Genomic DNA, 23803 nt, shown 5'->3' with positions numbered 1-23803 from the left:
AAGTTTGTCATACCAATTCAGAAATGTGTAAAAACCAAGTTTGGTCCAAGCTCACGTGCTGTCTGGGCAGTCAGCGGCGAGCGGCAGTCCAATTGGCGGCACCATTTTGAATGCTCCAAACCGGATGTAAACACGGCCGATTGTTGCCAAATTTCCGGTGCAGGCCTGCCAATAGGTGCACATACACAGGTGAACAAAAATGAACATAGGTTTACTTTTAGAAGATTTTATTTTATTTTTATGTTTAAACAAATTGTTTGATAGATAATTATTGTAATATTACTGATGAGGTCTGCTATTCTGTGTTTGTGTATTTTTGCGTCGTGATGAAAAGTATAACTCGTACCGAAAGTTATTATCCGGCACTTGCTCCATTATTCCCGCCCTCGGCTTCACCTCGTACGTGAAAATAGCTCTCACGTACTCGGCTTCGCCTCGCACGCGAAATTGGTGTTTCCTGTGTTCGGCTTTGCCTCACACAAAAACTTGAGCGCGCGCCGGAAAATGCCACTTTCGGTCCTAGTAATGAAATATACTATTTACTTTCTCTCCCTATACATGGTATAATATGGGGAAAGTAATTGTTTTCGCCTTCGTCAATATTTTCGAGTTTGAGTTTTGGGTTGGTATTTTCGTTTTGGGCCCCCCTGAACCCAAAAAAGTTTTCGAAGTGATGACTGTGTGCATGTGTGTGTATCCGTCTACAGAGCTACAGACCTCACCTGTAGTCCAATTTTGATGAAAATTGGTATGTAGGTACTAATACATGGTATCTCCAGGCAATTTTTCATTTGTTTGAAATTTTGATTTTTATATTTTTCACTTCCTCTATAAAGTATTTGATGTTATCGAGTAAAAAGGATATAAAGACAAATATATATATTATACTTCAAACATATATTTGATAGCACAGTCGACAGTCGTTTGTAAATATCACAGCATATACTCTCGAAATTGTTTTTTATATTCTGCAAATGTCGGTGTCTTGTACTTTGACCAACTTCTATTCTTGAGAGCATTGATAATGGGAGTATCGCGGGCGTAGCGACCAGCTCTGATGGGGTTGGTGCCACCCTCAACACACATTGGCATCCCCTGCCACTCAGCTACGCCCTCTGCGTTCACTCGCATGTCTTTGAACAGCTTCTTCAGCTGTTTCACATTCAGCTCTGGCTCCTCTCTGAGATTCTTTACTGGGGGAAACCCCCACACTGTCACCTAATAGACTAGTAAAATTGTTGGTTAACCTAGAAGTAATTGTAATATAATTTCTGTCAATGGATTCTTATGTAAAAATGGCTGAAAAAAACGATGGTGAAAAGTCTACCACTCTACGGAGGTGCGTTGGCCTTGTATGAAAGGTTTTTCAAAATGGCTACCGGAAATATTTATGTTTTTAGCCAATAAGTCCTAAATTATTACAGGTAGCTTAAATAAGTAAATGAGTAAATTTTGAAGAATTAAATTGCGCAACTTTTGGTGTATAGTAAGTTAAGTTAAGGTAAGTACTTACAATTTTACAAGAAAATAATGTTGTCAAACAATTTTAATAATTGATTGTAATTCAGGGAAATTTTGAGTTATGGGCTTCAAGTTGGCAACAATGTTTGTTTTGTTCCAGCTGAGAGTTCTAATTGTTGTTGTTATTATTTCAACATGTTTCTAGTTTACTTTCATGAGTTTCTTGTTAGTCCCCCTAAGTATGACCATTGTAAAATAGAGAAATAAATATCGAAAACCTGTTTTATTTGTGAACAAATTATACACGACGGTTGTGAGGTGTCATATCTCACTGAAAAATGAATTGAAGCAATACACCGACATGTAAAGCAAGGAAAATAAATTAATTCCATGTAATTTTAATAATAATAATAATAAAACGTCTTCTATTTCAAGCGGTCTACAGTAACAATACTGTTTTTCAAAACTACTCAAGTCAATACAAAAGAAATATTATAATAACAATAATTGACTTATTAACTAACAATAGGCTACCTTAACTTATATTTACAAAAGGCATTTTTTGGAGTTCAGTCGGAAAGGCTTATAACTAAGTTTTTTTTTTTACATTTTCTGGCAGTTGGTCGTATTTTTGAGGAGCAAAAAAAGAAAGCCCCTTTTACCATGTTCCAACTGGACGCGAGGCAAGTGCAGCAGGCCATCCTGTCTTGTACTCCTCTCTCTCACATCTCTCCTAGTAATTGTTGGTCAAAAAATTCATAAAAAATGTAGGGCGCAGTTTATTAATTTAATGTCTCAAATCAGAAAGCAGGAGGATGAAACCAGTTGTTCCCGTTCGACACGTTTTAGTGAAACCTATTTTGATTTCAAAAGTAATTGTTTTTGTGCACAGCTGATGTAAGCCTAACATATAAATAGAGGAAAAAACTAATAAATGATTTGAAGCTCGGACGCTAAACTTAAGAACATCAGTGCTATAAAAGTGCAACGAACGTAATGATGAATGAGCTGACAAAGTCAAAATACGGTTTCTAAACGTGGTCGATTTGCCTGCTATGAAAGCATGTTATCAAAAACAATAATAGTAAACTTTCGAAATGGAAAATCTGTACCACAACAACTTAGTGACGTTCCTAAAGCTCTGCCCGGTCGCCCAGGAGATGAAGTACGCCACGAAACATTTTAAAAGTCGCAATGTACATGAGAGAAAACGATGAAGAACAATTAACCATCAGTGACATAAATTGAAAGAATTTATACCTGCAACCTGTGAGTATGAACCTTATTCAGATAAGTTTATGAAACAGAACTCATATACCATTTTGAGAATTAAATCTTTATTGACACAGTTGGAACTATAAGGACATTGTTAATTTTAAAAGTACGGCTTCTTATGTGTTGCAGGAGTATCATAAATCAAAAACTAAAGATGAGACTGAAAAAGAACAAATAAATATGATTTCAGCAGCAGCCACATTAATTCGCAACGAGATTAAAGATATTCCTATTGTTCCTACTGTTTTGGTATAGATTTTCCATTTCGAAAGTATAATACTGTAAACATTGTTTGTGATAACATGCTTTCATAGCAGGCAAATCGTATACATAAAAGTTATATTTTGACTTTGTCAGCCCATTCATCATTACGTTCGTTTCACTTTTATAGCACTAATGTTCCTAAGTTTAGCGTCCGAGCTTCAAATCATTTATTAGTTTTTTCCTCTATTTATATGTTAGGCTTACATCAGCTGTGCACAAAAACAATTACTTTTGAAATCAAAATAGGTTTCACTAAAACGTGTCGAACGGGAACAACTGGTTTCATCATCCTGCTTTCTGAATGGAGATATTAAATTAATAAACTGCGCCCTACATTTTTTATGAACTTTTTGACCAACAATTACATGAAATTCAGTTATTTACCTTGCCTTACAGGTCGGTGTATTGCTTCAATTCATTTTTCAGTGAGATATGACACCTCACAACCGTCGTGTATAATTTGTTCACAAATAAAACAGGTTTTCGATATTTATTTCTCTATTTTACAATGGTCATACTTAGGGGGACTAACAAGAAACTCATGAAAGTAAACTAGAAACATGTTGAAATAATAACAACAACAATTAGAACTCTCAGCTGGAACAAAACAAACATTGTTGCCAACTTGAAGCCCATAACTCAAAAGTTCCCTGAATTACAATAAATTATTAAAATTGTTTGAAAACATTATTTTCTTGTAAAAATGTAAGTACTTACCTTAATTTAACTTGTTATATACCAAAAGTTGCGCAATTTAATTCTTTAAAATTTACTCATTTACTTATTTAAGCTACCTATAATAATTTAGGACTTATTGGCTAAAAGCATAAATATTTCCGGTAGCCATTTTGAAAAACCTTTCATACAAGGCCAACGCACCTCCGTAGAGTGGTAGACTTTTCACCATCGTTTTTTTCAGCCATTTTTACATAAGAATCCATTGACAGAAATTATATTACAATTACTTCTAGGTATAGGTAAATTTTAAGCTATTTTTACTAGTCTATAAAACACAGAGCTAATTATGGTAAAGTATGTTTGAATTGGTTTAACCACTACTTGGATACTGAAGTAGATCCCATCTAAGTGGACTAGTAGTAGCCAATTCCAGGTACTCATAAGAGAACTTATAATGAATGAGGCCTTTTAGAGTCCTCTATTATTGAAGTTGTATAATCTGCTTTAGTTTTTTGTAACATGACTTACCATAACACTAATGTATACCTTTGTTTTTTTTTTTTGTTTTTTTTTATTAAGTTTTTGCTATACTTGATATTTTGCTGTTTAACCTTCATTGAATTTTATACTGTAGGAAGTAAAAGTGTTCATATAAATAAATAGACCATGTACTGGTTTTATAGTTTCAATAATAATTGTCTAAGTAGACACTATAGAGATAATCTAGTAGTTTGTTAAGCTGGATGGATGTTCCTAGGTGCAAAAACGGAGAGCGGCTGGTCTTAGGTAATTAATTTGGTACTGTTTTCCTAGAAGCAGAGTGGGCCGCCACTGAACTGAGCATATGATCACACTTCTCATCCACACTTCACCCTTCACGATCCACGCTCCACTACCGCCTAGGAAAATACAGTAAAAAAGCCAGGTTTTTCTAGGCCCAGGACTTGAAGGGCGGAGTGAGAAGCAATCCCAATGGCGGCCCACTCCACCTCTAGGAAAATAATTAAAAGTGACTATTAAATTACCCAAAGCAAGAGAAGAGTGGACTCCACACTCTGTGTTTCGCACAAAAAAACCGCAGCTCTACCTATTTTTTTTTTTTAATTTTCTAAAGCAAATAATATAAGCACACACCACACAGTGATTACAAACCAACAACAAACTAAGCTAAACCAAATTAGGTATCCTCTATTGGTGTAGTTTTGTTAGAGCAAACCGGAAGGTTGAGATTAATGTTTGAGGATTATGTAATGAAATAAATCAAATGTTCATGTTTAACCTGTTCTGTCATATCAGTTTCAGGAGGAGGACGGAGCAGTTCTAGATCCTTGTCGGGAGTCTCCGCAGCCAGAATCCATCCCCAGGACCTCTGTCCGAAGATGCTGACAGGAGTAATATTACACAGCACGACGCATTTGGCAAGCTTCAGCTGGTCTCTAGTGTAGTACTTAGCCAGCTCAACCACCTGTAGACACGAAACATGGCTTCCAACATGAAAATAATAAGTATGGATCTTTACCTTATGTTTGTCAGGTTCTTGAAATATATGTTGATATGAGACGGATATACATTTTGCCACGTGTTTAGTATCATCAGGGTAAATGTTTATATTAACATCTCTTAAATAAAACACTATACTACTATTTATTTACTAGGTTGGCATAAGTGATAAATATAAACTTATATGTAACTGGCTGGGTAACTGAGTGGTTATAGTTCTCGCCTATCAATCAAGAGGTTGCCGGATCGATCCTGAGTAAATCCAATAGTTTTTTGATAGTTAAAAAACTGGATACAGCTGTTCCTGAGGGGTAGCGGATTTTTATCCCACTGGAATTTTACCCCCTGGGCAAACGTGACGTCACAAACCAGGGGGTAAAATTCCGGCCGCGAACTTTTGAGTTTCGCGACATCAGCTCGATGGATTAAACGTGGAATTAAACATATATTTTCACGGTTGTGAGTTTAATCAGAACACATCAAATTATAAAAACCTAGAATGTACGGCCCGGATTTTTACCCCCCAGAATTTTACCCTCAGAATTTTACCCCCGGAATTTTACCCCCCGGAATTTTACCCCCCGGAATTTTACCCCCTGACCAGATATAAATTAGTGAGAATGATTAATTATCGTTATTCAGTTTTAATTTAATGGTAAACATTTTATTATTAAGTAGCCTATCTTAATTTATATGTAACATTAACTAATTGAACAGGGTTTTAATATTAATTTTGAGATTCGAGTGTCAGGATTTGATCTTTGAAGCCAACTGTTGGTTAATATGATCAAAATAAAACAGCGAATTCTGTTTACTTAGTTGAGATTAGAAAGTAAATAAATAAAGATAGGCTACTAAATAATGAAATGTTTACAATTAATTAAAAACAGAAATAAGAAAATCAATCATTCAATTTCTAAAATCAGCCAGGGGGTAAAATTCCGGGGGGTAAAATTCCGGGGGTAAAAATCCGGCCCGTACATCTTCAGTTGCCTACACGCTAGTTATATGGACAGGGGGTAAAATTCCGGGTTTTATCGCTAATCTAATTAATCACGCTCTGACTATTTTCATTAGACTTCCAAATCCGCGGGGGTAAAATTCCGGCCGCGAACAAACTTTTGGCCACTCAAGTTACTACGTCATAGTGACGTCAGCTTTGCCCAGGGGGTAAAATTCCAGGGGGATAAAATTCCGGCGACCCGTTCCTGATTATTGGGTTTTAAATAAATGCTCTTGACTAATGAGACATTCTTAGACATTTGTTTTGGATCACTTGAATTTTGAAGAGTTTATTTTTTGATATAGCTAATCCCCACCCCAGATAGGAGATGCATATGTAATCAAAGGCCGAATTATTGATTTGTAGATGAGAACTGTACAAGCTGGCTTCAGAGTAGATTTCCTATTGATCAAAGGGAAAAGCTTTGCAAGGCGTGCATAACCTAGGGACAGATATTTATTAACGTGGTAGTTCCAATTAAGTTTTTGCCCAGCCATATTCCAAGATATTTTATGGCCTCGTCATCAGGGTTCCACGGTAGAAAGTTATCGTATACTGTATTTAAATTTCATGTAGCAATGTATGTTTTTTTTTCAAGGAAAATATTTTGGTCTCACATTTTAATTGAATTTAGGTGAACATTTTCACTTGTAGAACCAATCAATGAGAACGTCCACAGAATATTACAGGGAATATGTGGGCGTGGCCTCGTGGATATCGGATTGTTGGCACACCAGTGTCGTTGGCGTACAGAGCTAATGAGGCGTCTTCTCTTCTGGAAGAGGAATGTCTGCCATGTACAGATTGAATAAAACAGGGCCCAACATTGGTCCTTGTGGAACACCTGCATTGACTCGTCGAATAGATAATTTAGAAGAACATATTTTAACAGACAAGGTCCTCTGACAAAGAAACGATTTTACAATATCGGTTAAATACTTTGGAAATCCAAAATGAATCAATTTAAAAACAAGACCGTCATGCCATACCTTATCGAATGCCTGAGATATGACAATAAATGCCGCTACTGTGTGCTGTTTCCTCTTAAACCCTTTGACTTCGGTACCGTTTCATATACACCTACGTAAGATTTGATGTGTATAGGCGAATGTTTCGGCCGAAATCTAAATTGATGAGCAGGAATTATATTTGCAGCATCTATGTAACAGGCAATTCATTTGAGGATGATTTTTTTCAAAAAAATTAGAACGTGTAGACAGTAAGCTGATTGGACGGTAACTTGATGGAGAAGACTTTGGTTCATTGGGTTTATGAATAACTGATATTTCTGCATACTTCCAAATAGAAGGGAAGTAAGATTTAGACAAAGATGCATTAATAATTAATGTGAAATATGAAAAGCCTTTGTTGGTTTTGATTTTGATCAATATTAGGAATAAGGTCATGGCCAGGTGATTTACGGAGTGGACGTTTTTTAATTACTGCCTTAAATTCAGATTGGCTTGTAAACTTTATTGGTAGCTTAGCAGATAAAAATTGTTCATTTTAAGTCTCATTTACCATATTATCAAAAAATCTGCCAACAGTTCACACTTCTGTGAATCAGTCTCACAGGTTAGGTTGTCTTTTTTTAACGTAGGAATAACCAAAGGAGTATTTAAAAGGCGTTTAGTTGCTTTCCACATATTTGGGTCACTCTGATGTAAATATCAGAAACATACTTCTTATAGATGTCTATTATAAATTCCTCGAGTTCTGTTTTCACTCTTCTTCCCAGTTCGTTGAGATACCTTTTAAAAAGTGGTAGACTGTACTGCTGCCAAAGTCACCTAACTTTCTGAACTGAAATTTTCCCAATTTATTTTTCCATTAATTAGTCGTTGATGTGGCCAACTGAATTGAGGTTGCGTGAAGAAGGTTACTATGAAATGAAATGTGTTAATTGTCTTGTGAATTTATACAAATTATTGACAATGTCATAATGCTGTACTGCTAAAATTAGCATAGTCAGTTAATGAATACAATATAGCTAACTACACACAAGGAGACATGTTGCAATACATATTTTAATATTACAACCAAATAATCATTATTAAGAAAAATTCAAGGCAATTGGTATTGAACCCCATAACCAACTAAATCAAACAGTAATTTTGGTAAATTTGCTTGCTCTACTAAATTAATAAAAGGCATTTCAAAAAAATCTTTTATAGAATGAAAACACTATGCCGGGAGAATGGTCAGAGTCCAGCTCGGGTTAAACATTGGAGCTGTAAAGTTTTTGTGTAGAACCAAACCAAGTATATCTGGCCGTTAATTAGGTTGCCATAGAAAATGTGTTGATTCTTGTGGCGCATCAATCAGTACGTTTGAGTTATTTGTCAGTCATAACAAACGGTTTCCATTTGGATTTGTGGTTCTGCAACCCCATATCTGATGTTTACAATTCTTTTTGAGAGTAGGAATGAACAATTTCACCACATCTAGGATTATTTGTTACAAGTTTTGTAACACAGACGTATTAGGGGTATCATCAGATTGTTCTTGTGAGAATTAATTATTAGTGTTAGTGTTGCGGCGGCTCGTAGCAGCAACTTTATCAAATGAAACTCGTGATGTAGAAGATTCATGAGGTGAATAGTTTGTATGAATGTTTTGGTGGATAGATTGTTTCCCCTAAAACCGCCTAAATTTTGTAAACGTAGTATAATAAAACAGCTGGTCTTAGTAAGTAAGAAAGCTACACAATGCATCATACTCCATTCTACACTCATATTTTGTGGAAAAATACGCGAGTAGGGTGTGTCCCATCTCAATGATTGATGATTAATAACTAGAACACTTTGCTGCCTGATACGTGTGGGAAAATGTATATTGGGATCATATATATCAACATAATTCAAGAACCTCTGGCAACAATTGGTAAAGCTAGATATTTAATAAATTGTTCTTGAGACTGGGAAACAGAAGTTTTCATTTATAAGTTGAATGAATTAGAAAACCTTAACTTACAATCACTCGTGGAGCCCGCTCCCATCCGATTTCAACTCTACAGACGTAAGATTTCTTGAGTGCCTTTACACTGGCGGGATTCTTGGTTACCCTGAGTATTCGACCAACTCTGATGTCGAGAATACTGAAGTCCACAGGAGGGCGTTTTCCGAGCTTGTGTGCACCATCTAACTCCTTAAAAGTATCATGAAGTTCCGTCGGTAAAAGATTGTAGTGATGAGGAAAATAAATTTCACCCCCGACTGAAAAAATTGTATTATTTAATTTTATAATAATGTTTTGTTTGTTTCTTCTAATACCATTTGAGATGTAATGTTAAAATTCAAGAAATTGAAGAAAAACATTTCTTGGAATTGGCAATACAATAGACAACCACTTAAACCAGAAACTCTTAATCATGTACATACATTAGGGAATTAATTTAACACAAACCATTAGAGGGCCAATGGTCAAGGGCCCCCAGCAATAAGCATAGAAAACTAATTAATTTATCTCTTTACTCGGAACGCTTACCCATAAAGGTTGTTGACAAGCTTATGGGAGAAAGTAAATAAACAGATTGCTGATGGTGTTTATTTTTAGTTAAAAACTGGTGAGGGCCTCACCAACATAATAATGTGGACCAGCTTTATCTGTATATCAATAATATACAGGGTTATTACAAATGATGTTCATGATTTCAAGTGTACCGTACATAAAATAGTTTTATTTGCTATAAAAAATGAAATGGTTAAAACTTACAAAAAAGTTTCGTCACAGATACATAGAACTATAAATATTTTATATGGAAGCCCCTTGTGATACGACAGATGTTAGAGAAATCCACTTTGCCTCCTCAAATATGAGATGTAGGGCTGCCACCAGGAAAGAGCCAAATAGTATGTGATTTCACGACCGTGGTATCACGACCATCACGGGGTTTTTCACAACCAAAATAGCCTTATCGAATGTACTGTGTTATGGTCTTTAAAAAAATGTTAATATCATTGTAAATTGCACAGTTTTGTTTAATTTCAACACAAATTTTTCTTATAACAGTACAATTAATTGAATCATGTAAACAACATTTATATTTAGAACTATGTTTACATTGACATGTATTTTTATTGCCTTATATAAGGTAATGCTTATATTGTATAGAGTTATATATAAAACTGTTACGTTTTAAAATTAAATTATATTTTATCAAGTCTTGTGGAAAATTATAAGAATAATAGTTGTGGAGCAAAAAACTAAATAGACAAAATAGGGATTCTCGTTAATCACCAATTCCAGACTTTACACTTATTCCTGACCATAACGTTCATGATTTGGTTCATAACAATTTCAAAAATTGATTTATCATCAAATTCCAATGTTTTATACACACAAGAAGGACGCCTCTTTAAAATCATAAAGGTTTTTCATATATCGAGAACGTTTGTTCAGAATTACACACTTAAAGACTCTGTGTTCTCTTTAACACTTAAAGAGATTTTTTTTGTTTTTTTTCAATATTTTTTGTTTTTTGATTTTTATAGAAAGGCCAAATATACAAAAAGCTTAGTGAGCTGTTTATTGCAAAATGGCACTAAAACTAAATGTATTTACAGCAAAACATATTTATAAAAATAATGGTCATGACAGAAATTTGTTTTTTTCATTAAAGATGCTCTATTAATAAAAACCACCAATGATATTGTGTTACCATGGACATTTCATAGCAGTTAACCACTCCCTAAAAGGGAAAATCTTCAAATGTCAATGAAATAAATAAAATAAAAGTTTTGAAAAAAAGGGGAAAAAATTTATAAAGTGCTTTTCTTAAAAACTTAAGTTTTTAATTTTTTACTTGTTAATCCTGTAGTCAAGATCTTGCCATACTTTGATGAGAGTGTCTTGATCAATTGTTTCAATAGCTTTGGTAATCTCTGTTTCTGAACCTCAGGTATGCTCTGTTAATGTTGGTACCTTATATTGGTAATGTTGTTGTTACACCTTATCTTTGATCTATCCCCACAAGAAAACTCACAGGGGGTGATGCCCGGAGATTTTGGAGGTTAGTTCAGGAGTGTGTCATTATTCAGTTTACTATGCCCGATCCATATCTGAGACAGCACATTTTAAGTTCAGCCCTCTAGCATCCAAATGCAGCCATTTCTCTTAAAATTCAAGTACCAATTGCGAGTAGAGTGGTTACTCTTACACTTGGTTAGAGTGGTTATATCTTCTAAAGTGTCGTTGTGCACTAATAACAGATTGGCTGACGTGATCAACACAAAAAAAGCTTTCCTGTCTTAGAACTCAGCCATTACACAACACTCACAACAATTCACTTGGCAGTTGACAACAGCTGATATGCACCCAAATCAATGTAAATGAAACTTGATGAGTTTTCCTACCTCATCGTACCAACATATTAATATACAGACTGTCCCAAAAGTCCCGGACCGTTTTGATATTTTCTAAACGACAACAGATAAATCAAAAAGATTTTGCACATCAACACCACACCTAAAAATCTACTTTTTTAAGGAACTATTAATTTTCTGTCATATCATGGGGACGTCCCGCAAGGAGTCAGAAGGAAATCTTAAATAGAAGCATAGGTTGACATGTACATCAATTTAAAGGTCTTTACTAGCAGAATATAATGCCACAAATTTGAACTCAAACGGATATTTGAGTAAAAAATGGCAGCCGTTCAAAGATATCTTGAATCTGCCATTTTGAATCTTTAAACGACTGCCACTTTTTACTCAGGCCAGGCCTTCTTTTGAGCTTGAATTTACGGCATTGTAATCTACTAGTGAAGACCTTTAATTTGATGTGCATATCGACCTATGCTTACGTTAACAATTTTCTTCCGATTCCTAGGGCTGTGCCCCCCGAGGAGTAAGCGTATAATAGCAATGCAAATTAAATGAATCTTTGAACCACTGTCATTCTTGACTCAATTGTCCGTTTGAGTTCAAATTTGCGGCATTATATTATGCTAGTAAAGACCTTTAATTTGATGTACATTTCAACCTATGCTTCTATTTAAGATTTCCTTCTGACTCCTTGTGGGACGTCTCCATGACGTGACAGAAAATTGATATTTCATTAAAAAAGTAAATTTTTAGGTGTGGTGTTGATGTACCAAATCTTATTGATTTATCTGTTGTCGTTTAGAAAATATTAAACCGGTCCGGGACTTTTGGGACAGTCTGTATAATAGTCTTAAAACATATTAACCCAGTAATAGGCTACTTACAATAAAAATCAGGAGACTAAAAATTTAAAAACGTACGTTTTCATGGCCCTGGTCTTTTACTTCGTAGATACTGGATTTGTAGTTTATTATTATGTGTTTGAATATTTTTTGGGACGGGGGCAACATGTTACACACATTTAGTTGGTTTTAAATCGGTTCTAGGTATTTTTTACGTATTTTTAAAGTCTCGAAATTCACGACCATGACGTGTCCCTAGGGTACATTTCCCAACTTTCACGCTGTTTTTAGACTAATTATTCATGCCGAAATATATAAAGCCATATTTTTATGTCATCAATAGTTATTAAACTTACAAAAAAGGAGCATATTATAATTTTAATGTCATTGCAAACTGACTACCAAGACAAAATAAGTCTGTCCCTCGATTTGGCGTCACGACCATTTGGGAAAAATTTTCAACTTTGGAGCACGACAGTGACAAGCCTGGCGTCGATTGCGTCAGTTCGTTTTAGAGACTAGTTCGGGGTGTACGTCAAGTTTGTTGTGCCGGTCGTTTTGTGTTGAAAGAAGTAGTTACATGATTAATTAAGGTAAGTTTGTGTTTTTTGTAATTTTGGAGTGTCCATGACCGTACGTAGTCATTTGATGAAGTAGACGTGGTGTTAATTTTTGTTGATATGATATTTCAATTGCTACATTAACCTAGAAGTCCACTTTGTATCCTCGAACATGAGGTGCAGGGCTACTGCCAGAACAGAGCCAAATAACACGTAATGTCACGACCAAAGTTTCACGACCATCGCAGGTTTTTTCACGACCAATCCAGCCTTATGGATTATACTGTGTTTGGTCGTGACAATAACTTAAATATCGTTGTAAATTTAACAGTTTAGTTCAATTGAATCACATATTTTTATTATAACTAACAGTATAATTGAAGGATTGTTTAGAAAGATTTAGATTATTTCAGACAATTCACGACCGTACCGCTTGTCCCTGACCATCACGTTGATGATTTCTATCATAAAATTTCAAAAATTAAAATATCATCATATTTCAATGTTTTATACACAAAAGAAGCACACCTCTATAAAAATATAATGATTTTTCGAGCCTCAGGTAAGTTTTTTCGGGTTTATACAAACTTAAAAGATTTTATTGGCTTTTTTCATTTTTTCATTTTTTAAATTTTTTTTCTAGAAAGACCAAATATACCAAAAGCTTAGTGAGCTGTTTATTGTATAAAGGCCATACAAGTAAATTAATTTATAGCAAAACATAGTTATAAAAATAATATTAAGTATTTTTATTATTCAGTTTTACGTCCGTGATGGTCGTGACAAAATTTCGTGTTTTTCCATCAAAGATGCTCTATTAATAAAAAATCACCAAAGATATTGCGTTACCATGGACATTTTATGAAACTTCAAATAATGTCAATGAAATATAAAAAATAAAAAAAGTTTCAAAAAATGGAACAAAAAATTTTAAAAGTGCTTTTCCTGAAAACGTACGTTTTTAAATTTTCACTCAGGAACATCATTTGTAATAACTCTATACCTATATAGATGATATGTCTACTCCATTATTCAAAATCAACGATAGTTTCAAATTTCTCACTATAATACTGGACAACAGAATAATATAAACAGATCAAATTGGATATGTACATCAAAATCAGTCCTAGTTGACATGTTTTATGGCTTCAAGGCATTAATTTTAATTTATACACTAGATGATTGCATGTACAATATAAAGGAATATTGTATTATAGCTGTAAACTTACCTTGTGGTAATGCGCTAGCCATTTTATATGCACTTGGGTATTTTTAAACTCAAAGAGCCACTAAGTCATTCTCTATGAAACTAAACAGGATAAAAAAGCACACTGTATTTATTTGTTACTTCTAAACATTTGGTTATCAAAAATTATAAACTTTTTTCATTGTAAAAACAGTTAGTATTCACATATCTGTTTTGAAACTGAATTTTTGTTTTTACTCAGTATGAATTACATATTTAAAGAGTGATCAAGCCTTTATCAAAAAACAATTACCACAAACAATTAGTTGATCTTTGATAAGTCAGGCGCCTTTATCTATGGAAGTGTCAAAGGGTTATCTTGAAGATGTTGGTTGATCACATGAGAATCAACAACCCTTTAAATACCAAAAATATTTGATTTGTACAGTATGTGGTAAAACTTAAAGTCCCGATTTCAGATACGATTTCAACACTGTTAATTTTGATTACAGTACAACTGATAAAAGGTGTTCTTGTTACTCCATTCTCCAGTAAATTTCTAACGGATTTAATTTTTTTGTAATATTGACAGTGCTTAATGTGAATTTCCCCACCCTGTCAAAAGTTAGTAATTATATAATTATTTTGATATTAGAAGCAGTGTATTGTCACCAAATATTTTTTGGCTCAATATTTGGATATTAAAAGCAAACTATAGGCAGGAATGATTGTGATTTAATCGCATAAAAAGTACTTGATTTTTAAAGGTTTATTAGATTTTTACACTGAACAATTAAAGACACTAATTTTAAACTGGTTGAATTGGTAAAAGTGTTGAAGTTATGTGTGGTGACATACATTTGTCCAACCCAACAGGCAGGGCCGGGAGGATGTATGTTTGATGTATGCTACAGTACTTTGAAAACCAGTCCCATAAGATTAGGAGAAAAAACATGATTTAAAAAGATATAAATAAATCAATGAAAAGGCTCCAGCAGCTCAAACTTGTATTACACAGCAAGAAGGATTTGGAAAGTGATTGTACAATTGAATTACAAACACCCATTCACACCTAAAGGAAATCCTGCTGAAAACTCCACTCAGCACTTAAAGCATTGAAAAAGTAATTATTGACCAACTAACAAATTGAAAACAGAAGCTAGTTGTGATTCAGTACTTGAACTTGAACTTGATGAAGGAGTCGGTGACCATACAGTCAGCCAATGTCTGGGTGGTGATGAGGTCACGACCCTCCACCTTGAGAGGGACTCTCCGGTATTCTGCGACCTTCGCCTCACTGACTCTCACCTCCTGCATGATCCTCATGGTCATGGACAGTCGAGGGTAGGCAACATCTCGGATGTCAGGGATGGTTGGGAAACCCTTCACAGTTACCTGCGGACAAAGATATAGTATAGATGACGATGACACCAAGCCAATGAGTATTAAATGTGCAGAGTTGTACTGGGGCGGGAATACTGTATGTGGAAGCAGTGTTCCTGTTCTGTTTTTTATCAAGAATTCTATATATTGATAGGCATCTTATGCTTTCTTGCAATTCAAAACTGAATGATGATGATGAGTGTCCTAAATTTGTGTTCAGGTTCTACTGAGCTTAAAAGATGAGAGCGATTATGATATGGCTTTTAAAATTAAATGAAAACAGGCTTTAAATAGTGAAATACCCTGTGTAACTTAAATATTTCATATAATTCTGAATATGCAGAAGAATATTCATATGTAATATTGTAATCAAAGTAAATGTTCAGACTAAAGCTCTATTGGGCTTAAAATAATTTTATATTTCTAGTTCAAGATTTGGCCCCTGACTAAGCCTTTAGTGTTAGCAAAACGGGAGTGCCGATGGAGACCAGGTCAAGTCCCTTCAAACGCACGCACCCCCACAAGTATCCATCGGCACTCCCGTTTTGCTAACACTGTAGTATTTGAATTTATAAATTTCAGAGAGCGTGGATCTTCAGTCCAGGGGTCCAAGATTTAGCTATGAAAATGATAATCCCAGTAGTCTTGAGTTTCCTTAGCTGTATAGCAATTTACTAATAAAATGATAGCCCTCAGACAAGAAGAACTTTTTCCAAAGAAGAACTCTCTCCTAATAGTTGCACTCACTTGTTCCCCCTCTTCACACCCTGGGGGTGGGTCAAGTAGTTCCAAAGTGTGCTCATCACTGTGAGCGGTTATAATCCATGCCTCAGACAGAAGATTGCATTTCTTCTTTGTTACGGCATTACACAGCACAACCACCAGTCGGTTTATAAGCTCCTCTTCCTTGTAAAAATGGTTCAACTCACTTCCCTGAAAGTGATCCACTATTTTAAAAAGTGTTTCAAAAAGACTAAACAGTTTGGACCACTTTTGCAGGTTTTAGGACCACTTACAGATAATTGGGGTTTTAGATGAGTCATTAAAATTTCTAATTATTTAAATTCGATTTAATAGAAAAATCAAAACTTACACAGCTTGTATTACATCCTGTGTCATTATGTAAAAATGTGAACTAAGCTACTCTGATAAAAAAAAATAAAAACTGATATTTCCTAACAGATTGTTGTGGACATTTTCCCACATGATTAGTAAAAAACCAATTGTTTATGACGTTTTGAGATCTGGTTAAATAACCTGGAGTTACTGTAAACAATTGTTTTGGGATGTGTGAGTTGGAAATTTGGGAAATAGCCACTTCTGATTTGTATGATACCGGTATTGAAAATTGAGAAATAAGGCTTTAACAATTTTGAATACAATTTTCTTGAGTGTAAACAACCAACCTTCAATCTTTCTCTATAGGCCTACGCCTTTTGCTGTGAGTGGTCCCGATATTCTCGATATTCCTTAAAAACCGTTTGTTTTTCAAATGGAGAAAAAAGCTTTAACGTAACTACAGTAATACCAGTTTCATTCACACTTTAATTGCATTGTGTTTAATCAACTAAACACTTACAATACATCTTGGAATATCTTCACCGACATCTACATTCGCCACATAACACGGTTTTTTCTTCTTTGCGTATGGATTGATCCGAACATCAAGTATCTTACCAATACGAATATCTAGACTTCCAAAATCATCTGGGTAGTAAACTTTCACACTTTTTTCATCACTAGAGCTGGTTGTTTGGTCTTCATACTCAGATAATGTGGACATGATTAATACTCAGTCAATTACATGTTATCTGTACGGTATATACTTGCTTATCTTAATGGTAAATTTTAGAGTTTCATGATTTTTTGGTTCAGATGGCTTAAGGTTTTATTTAACTGCTAAAAATATGAAACAAAAGTATTAAAAAACCGAAGAATCCAGCATTTTGTTAAAAATACCTGGTGTTTTCAACAATTTTTCTGTTTTTGCTACATAGGCAAAATTTTGTTTTCCAAGAAGATGTACACATTAATTCTTAAAGCAATATTTACTCCAGAGTTCACCACATAATGTATTAGGCCTACACTTTTGTTAAAAAGAGGAAATTAAAATTTGTTTATCATAATATTTTTTATCATATTTTTTTTATCGGTTGTAATTCCATTTGGTAGAATTAACTCCACTAGGATTACTATATAATCTCTCACTTGGAGTCGTTCTCCAGGAAATAGATTAGGAGACCGGGTAATTGTGGGCCACACCCCTATTTGTCCCTAACTTTCCTTTTCCGCATCAGTTCCTAAACTCCCTCGGCTCACAACCCTATTTGTCCCCAAGTTCCCGTGTCCCCATCTTTCTTGTCACCATTGTGGGCTGGTTAAAGTTTTGCTTTCTTTGAGCGGGGTCATCTGTAACAGGTCTAGTTTTGTACAAAAACTGTTGATGAATGCCCCCATCCTTCTATGTAAAAAAAGTTGATTGTCAATACCTTTAACAACATAAGCTTCAGAGTTGAAGGGTAAACCTAATTTAACCATGTATAAGTTACCATATATCTGACCTTCCAGAAGTACATTCCCGAGAGGTTTTTCAATGGAAACCATATTTTCTGAAAATATTACAGAATGTCCTTATTGCTCAATTCTACCCACAGATAATAAATTTATTTTAAGGTTCGGACATTCAATGACATTTTCAATTGTGACACTTTTCCCGCTTGGTAGTAGTAAGCTTAAATCACCACATCTAATAGCCTTTAGTTGTTGACCATGCTTGGCCACTTTGAATATTAAAATCGACATCTATTACATTTTCAAGAAATGCTCCAGTAGGCCTAATAGAATCAACCAGATGATGTGTAGAACCAGAATCTACAACAAAATCTACAATATTTTCAGTGCCAATGAGAGCTTCCTTACCTTCAGATAAAAAACAAGTGTCATCGTTTGCTACATGAGACTTTGCTTTATGTTTCAGCTTAGGACAGTATCCTTTACGATGGCCCTTCATAACAACAAAATTTAAATGTTTGATTTTGATCTTTAAAGTACCTACTTTTACTGTCTTTATTCCGGAAATTTGACTTCGTGTCAAAGAAGTTTGATTTTCTGTGACCAGCAAAGGCAGAAGAATCATGAATTTCAGTTTTACACTTGCACATATAATACAAATTTCTTCAGACAGTAGTTCATTTTTCAAAAAATCTAATGTTATAGATTCAGGATTCTGATGAAAGAGAATATCAACAGTACAAGCGACCAATTGGTACTGTGAAGGCATGGATAACAAAAGAGTGGTAATGGTCTCTTTGCTATTCATACTACCAGGTGGTAGTAAGAATAGTACATGCGGGTGCAGATTTCAGGTCATTTACCAACATTTCAAATTTTGTAAAGAATGACATGAAATGAAATGCTTTATTGTCGTTAAAACTAACTACAAAGTTCATGACAACAGTCAAAAGAAAAAGAAAAAGAAAACAATCCAGATTCAAGATGACTCTGGCAACTAAAATAACTGAAACCCTAAACCAAAACTCTTCATGTTTGATACAGGCAAGCCTGGGTTGGAGTAGTTTTTAAAACTTGTTTAAATTTTAAAACACACAGGTTTTTGATGGATGCAGGCAAGAAATTGTACATTTTAACACGTTGGTACTCAAAACTATTTTGAGTGACTGTATACTTATGCCTTAATTAGTGTAGACAGATTATCTTTAGATCTAGTACAATAGTTGTGTACATCAGATATCTTTTCAAAGTGAGAAATGTTTTCTTTTACATACAACAAACTTGCCAAAACATACAGAGATGGAAATGTGAGTTTAATGTTAAGACCCACAAAAAGGGGCTTACAATGTGTTCTTCCATTCACACTACAAATTAACCTCGCCATTTGATTCCTTCTCTTGCCACTTCGACCAATGTATTTAATCTATGTACTTATTTGCTATTGGATTAACTTCTGGCATAGTTTTATGATATCGTTCCATGAGGTTGCTGCCAAACTTGAACTTTATTGATATGCGAGGGTCAATTACCTTGGCCGTATTGATCACATAAAGTTGAGCATGTATTTTGTGGATGAGATGGGCCATAATTGTAGTGAATTTGGCCACAAATCTTGAACATTTGCGGAACCACATCCATAACCTAGTCCCGTTTTGTTGGGAACAATTTATGCAAATGAGATGAGATGTGATGGCACTGTTTTATCTGAATTGCCTTTAATTCACCTTACTTACTTACTTACTGCCGTGGCTCTTGGTACCCAAGGTGGTACTTTGCCTCGCCAACACACTTCCTCCAGATTTTTCTATCCATTGCCTCCTCTTCCCTTCTTCCCAGTCTTCTTAGGTCTTTTCTAACCTGGTCTCGCCATCTCAACTTGGGCCTTCCTGGTGGTCTTCTGCCCTCCGGATTGTTCAAAAGGACGTTCTTGACTAAGGAGTCGTCCTCTTTCCTTAGTAAATGGCCAGCCCATCTCATTCTCCTACATCTCACCTCGGCCACTATGTCTCGGTCCATATATAATTGCCTCAACTCCGCATTGTGTTTTATCCTCCACTCTCCATCTTCAAAGGGTGGACCATATATTTTTCTCAATATTTTGTTCTCAAATACTATCAAACGTTTTTCTGTTTTTTTACTTAACACCCAATTTTCTGAGCCTTATAACAGAACTGGTCTTAGAATGGTTTTATGTATACGGAGTTTTGTTTTGTGTGATAGTATTCAAGAGCTTAATAGTTTGTGGGATGCTGATAAACTTCTGTGTGCTGCATTTATTCTTTGTTGTATTTCCATATCTTCTTCATTATCATTCTTTAATTCACCTATTTCACCAAAACCATTGATTAAACATACTCCGTGGTAAAAACTTGAACACATCTCACATCCTTGACGTACTCTTCTACACTTGCATGGCTTTTATTCTAAGACACAATTTTCTACCCGATTATCAAAAACTTTTATGCTAACAATCTCACAAATCTCTGACGTTCTTTCTTGAATGTAATGATAAATGATTATTGAAAGTAGACCAAAAAAGGCAAGCGCCAACCCCTACAATAAATATAAGCTAACCCAATAAGGAATAATTATCTGTTCATTTAAAATTGATATGTCCCAGTGATTTCATAATAAAAAATTTGATATGTGTATTAAAACATTTAGATTTTTTTACAAAAAAATTAAAACGTAGACCTACCTATCCTAAATTCATCATTTTATTCAAACTATAAAAAAATTTCCATGCATTGGAAAATCTATTTTAAAATCATAAATAATAATGTAAACATTTCATTTTGACAGATTCAGTAAATGCTCATAACAGTCCTTTGTAATACAATTTTAATATTAACATAGCTGGTTCATTAAAAGTAGTGTAAAATTACCATGGTCATAATGTTAACACATCTGCTGAGGGAACTTTAAAGGCCTCTGGGGCAGAGCCCCAAGGGAATTTACATTGTTTCTCTTTTGATGGCTCATCTACAGACAAAGACCTTTCTTTAGAGACCCTACCAAGTTTCTACTCCCAGCCGTTCTCTCAAATTAGCTGTGACAAAAACCCCGTTTTTCCTCCATAAGAATAACATGGGATGGGAATTTAAAGGCCACTGGGCCGGAGCCCCAAGGGTATTTATCACGTTTCTCTTTTGATGGCTCATCTACAGACCAAGACCTTTCTTTAGACACCTCTACCGAGTTTCTACGCCCAGCCGTTCTCTCAAATTAGCTGTCACAAAGAAAAACAGTTTGAAATTAATATATGCCTTTTACAATTTTAGATGCTACAAAATCTACCTGTGAAAACGACTTCAAGTTTGACTGCAAATGAAAACCCAAAAACTTCAGAGCAGCATTAAGACATAACTTGTTTGCATTACACCAGTCATTATAATAACAGCAGATTTTGTATCCAATGTATCCGTAACGTCATTCAAAGAGTACACACACCTTCACACCAATTCACACATTCACCTGTACACACAAGGCCAAGTCATCAGCAAAAAGAAAGCTTTTTACATATAAGTCATTAATATTACAAGGTAAGTCATTTATATACAGTATAAACAGGGTAGGGCCGAATATAGAGCCTTGGGGCACTCCGTGGGGCACTCAAACAGGGCTAGAATAAGTGCCGTTTAGATAGACTTTTTGCCATCTGTCACTAAGATAAGATTGAAAAAACCTAACCAAAACAGCATCAAGGTTATAGCAAGAAAGCTTATTCACAAAGAGATCATGAGCCACTGTGTCAAAGGCCTTAGACATGTCGTAAGTTACGATCTAAACACTATACCACTTTTGGCCTCTAAACTTTGAAAGCAATGTGATATCAGTGCCAGGGTTGCTTGGACAGTGCTGTGTTTCGGCCTAAAGCCAAACTGACTACTTGCTAAAAGGTTACTATCCTCAAGATACTGAGAAAATCTACGATGTACGAGATGTTCCAAGACCTTCGACACTGCAGGGATAATAGATATATAGGCAGCAAAGATATATACCTATAGTTACCAATAACATTTTAAGGCCCTTTTTTATGGACTGGTATAACAAAAGAGGTAACTCACCTCACCACGATACTTCAGGTTAGGCCTACTCAGTTCCTGCTTGATTCGTATCGCCAGTTCCTCTAGCCCCGTCATTCCATATGTCTTTTTGAGAACTTCTATCATTTTCTTTGCCGTTCTTTGATTCTTCACAGTCGACATGATTTCATCTGTGAGGTGTTGTACAATTAGACCTCTGGCTTGTACGTCCTGTTCCATGCAATGCCAGCCTAGTTTTCTTCATCTATGGAATATTACAGCATTCAAAACATCTACATAGCATTTTGTAAATGGTGTATCCTGATATGAATAAATAAATAAATAAAAACCTTATGCTGTTCCAGTATCAACTCCAGCCTAAATAGCCAGCAATTACAGAAGTTCTTACCATCAAAAGGTTTCAGCACAAACAATACTACTGGTGTTCCCATTTCTTACCAACACAGATCTACCTTAATCTCAATTTAGTATAGTTAGTTACCATAGCCTACCATGGGCCCATAACCTGTTGGTTTGAGGTCCACTTTCAGAACAGTTATAACTATAATAATTAAGAAACCTTAAGATTTGTGTTGAATTGAAATTGAACTTTTAATATCTTAAACGACAGAACTTGGAAGTTAGACAGGGCTACTACATAAGTTGGAACACAAAAGAAAATACTGGACAACGGACAGTGGACAATTACCCATAGTAAATATTGCCATATGTTTCATAATTTATTAATATGATGACATTATGCACAGACTTATTGAAATTGCTTCAACAAGACAATTTGAGAAAGTCGAGAAAGTCGACAAGACAAAAGAAACTGACTGGATGGCTATGAGGTAAATTATGTATAATAAATTTACATTTATTATTATTATTATTATTAAGTTAGCTGTTTATAGCTGCTAATTCTGTGGAGTGGATGAACTTTTGAACAATAGTCCAAAGAAGAGGAGGCAATTCAAGATGAAGGATGGTGTGGGCGTATGGCGTAGTGCAGGGAATGAAGAACTAAACTGTCTACACACTACACAGAAACTAAACTTGGGATTAGGTAAAAGCTCCTAAAGACGCTAATTGATTCTCGGTGGATTTTTCGGGGAAAATCTGTTAATGGCAACCTAGGTAAGAAAGCACGGCTTGTTGCTCGCGGATTTCTTCAGGGGAAGATGTCATGTGAAGAAATATTCGCTCCGGTAGCACGCATGATTACAATAAGAACTTTAATATATCTTATGATATATCTAGGAAGTTTAATATATCTTATGTTAGATACAAGACCAGGATCTGAGTTACTCTGTTACATACTTCAGCACCTTTCAAAACTGTTGAGATAGGACATTGGAAGAACTTAGAACTTAAAGAGTATTGTGAGGTAAAGGAACCAAGGATTTGACTTTGACCTATTCCAAAAAATAGCAAAACAGAAAAACTCATTGAATGCTACTACGATGCAGATTTTGCTAATAGTATTGAAGATATGAAGAGTATCAGTGGTTATATGTTTAAAATATTTGGCAACCTAGTGGCTTGTTTTCATTAGTCAGGATCATTATTTATTTAAAGCCCAATGATCAGAAACAGCTGGGTCCAGTTTCGAACCATCAAAAAGCCCCTGACTTTTCTCAAGATTGAACCGGCGACCATTTGATTACTAGGGCGCCCTGTTCTGTCCTTAGATATTAAAAGTTAAAAGTTTAATTTCAATTCAACACAAATCTTAAGGTTTCTTAATTATAGTTATAACTGTTCTGAAAGTGGACCTCAAACCAACAAAAA

The 23803-nt window shown here is 34.9% G+C and overlaps 2 protein-coding genes across 3 annotated transcripts; both read right to left on the bottom strand.

Annotated features, from left to right (window-relative positions):
- Nucleotides 1-882: 882 nt before the first annotated feature.
- LOC128993516 (aminoacyl tRNA synthase complex-interacting multifunctional protein 1-like) lies at nt 883-14378 on the bottom strand. The gene is made up of 4 exons (XM_054417473.1): nt 14137-14378; nt 9155-9396; nt 4958-5143; nt 883-1218 (listed from the first exon to the last, which is right to left on the bottom strand). The coding sequence occupies exons 1-4, from the start codon at nt 14156-14158 to the stop codon at nt 934-936; spliced, it is 735 nt and encodes a 244-aa protein (XP_054273448.1). The 5' UTR covers nt 14159-14378; the 3' UTR covers nt 883-933.
- A 182-nt stretch (nt 14379-14560) lies between these two features.
- LOC128993518 (aminoacyl tRNA synthase complex-interacting multifunctional protein 1-like) lies at nt 14561-22931 on the bottom strand. 2 transcript variants are annotated; one of them, XM_054417475.1, is made up of 4 exons: nt 22888-22931; nt 22055-22277; nt 16224-16409; nt 14561-15488 (listed from the first exon to the last, which is right to left on the bottom strand). In XM_054417475.1, exons 2-4 carry the CDS (start codon nt 22250-22252, stop codon nt 15264-15266), a joined length of 609 nt encoding a protein of 202 aa, XP_054273450.1. In that variant the 5' UTR covers nt 22253-22277; nt 22888-22931; the 3' UTR covers nt 14561-15263. The 2 variants fall into 2 exon arrangements, with proteins under 2 accessions (XP_054273450.1, XP_054273449.1); XM_054417474.1 differs by lacking the exon at nt 22888-22931 and having other exon boundaries at nt 22055-22669.
- Nucleotides 22932-23803: the final 872 nt, after the last annotated feature.

The sequence above is a fragment of the Macrosteles quadrilineatus genome, unplaced genomic scaffold (genome assembly GCF_028750875.1).
Source record: "Macrosteles quadrilineatus isolate MER2022 unplaced genomic scaffold, UCM_ALF_1.0 Scaffold_4__1_contigs__length_99947679, whole genome shotgun sequence".
Lineage (NCBI taxonomy): Eukaryota > Metazoa > Arthropoda > Insecta > Hemiptera > Cicadellidae > Macrosteles > Macrosteles quadrilineatus.
The sequence above is the reverse complement of the archived record's forward strand: the minus strand, read 5'-3'. Positions and strand labels throughout refer to the sequence as shown.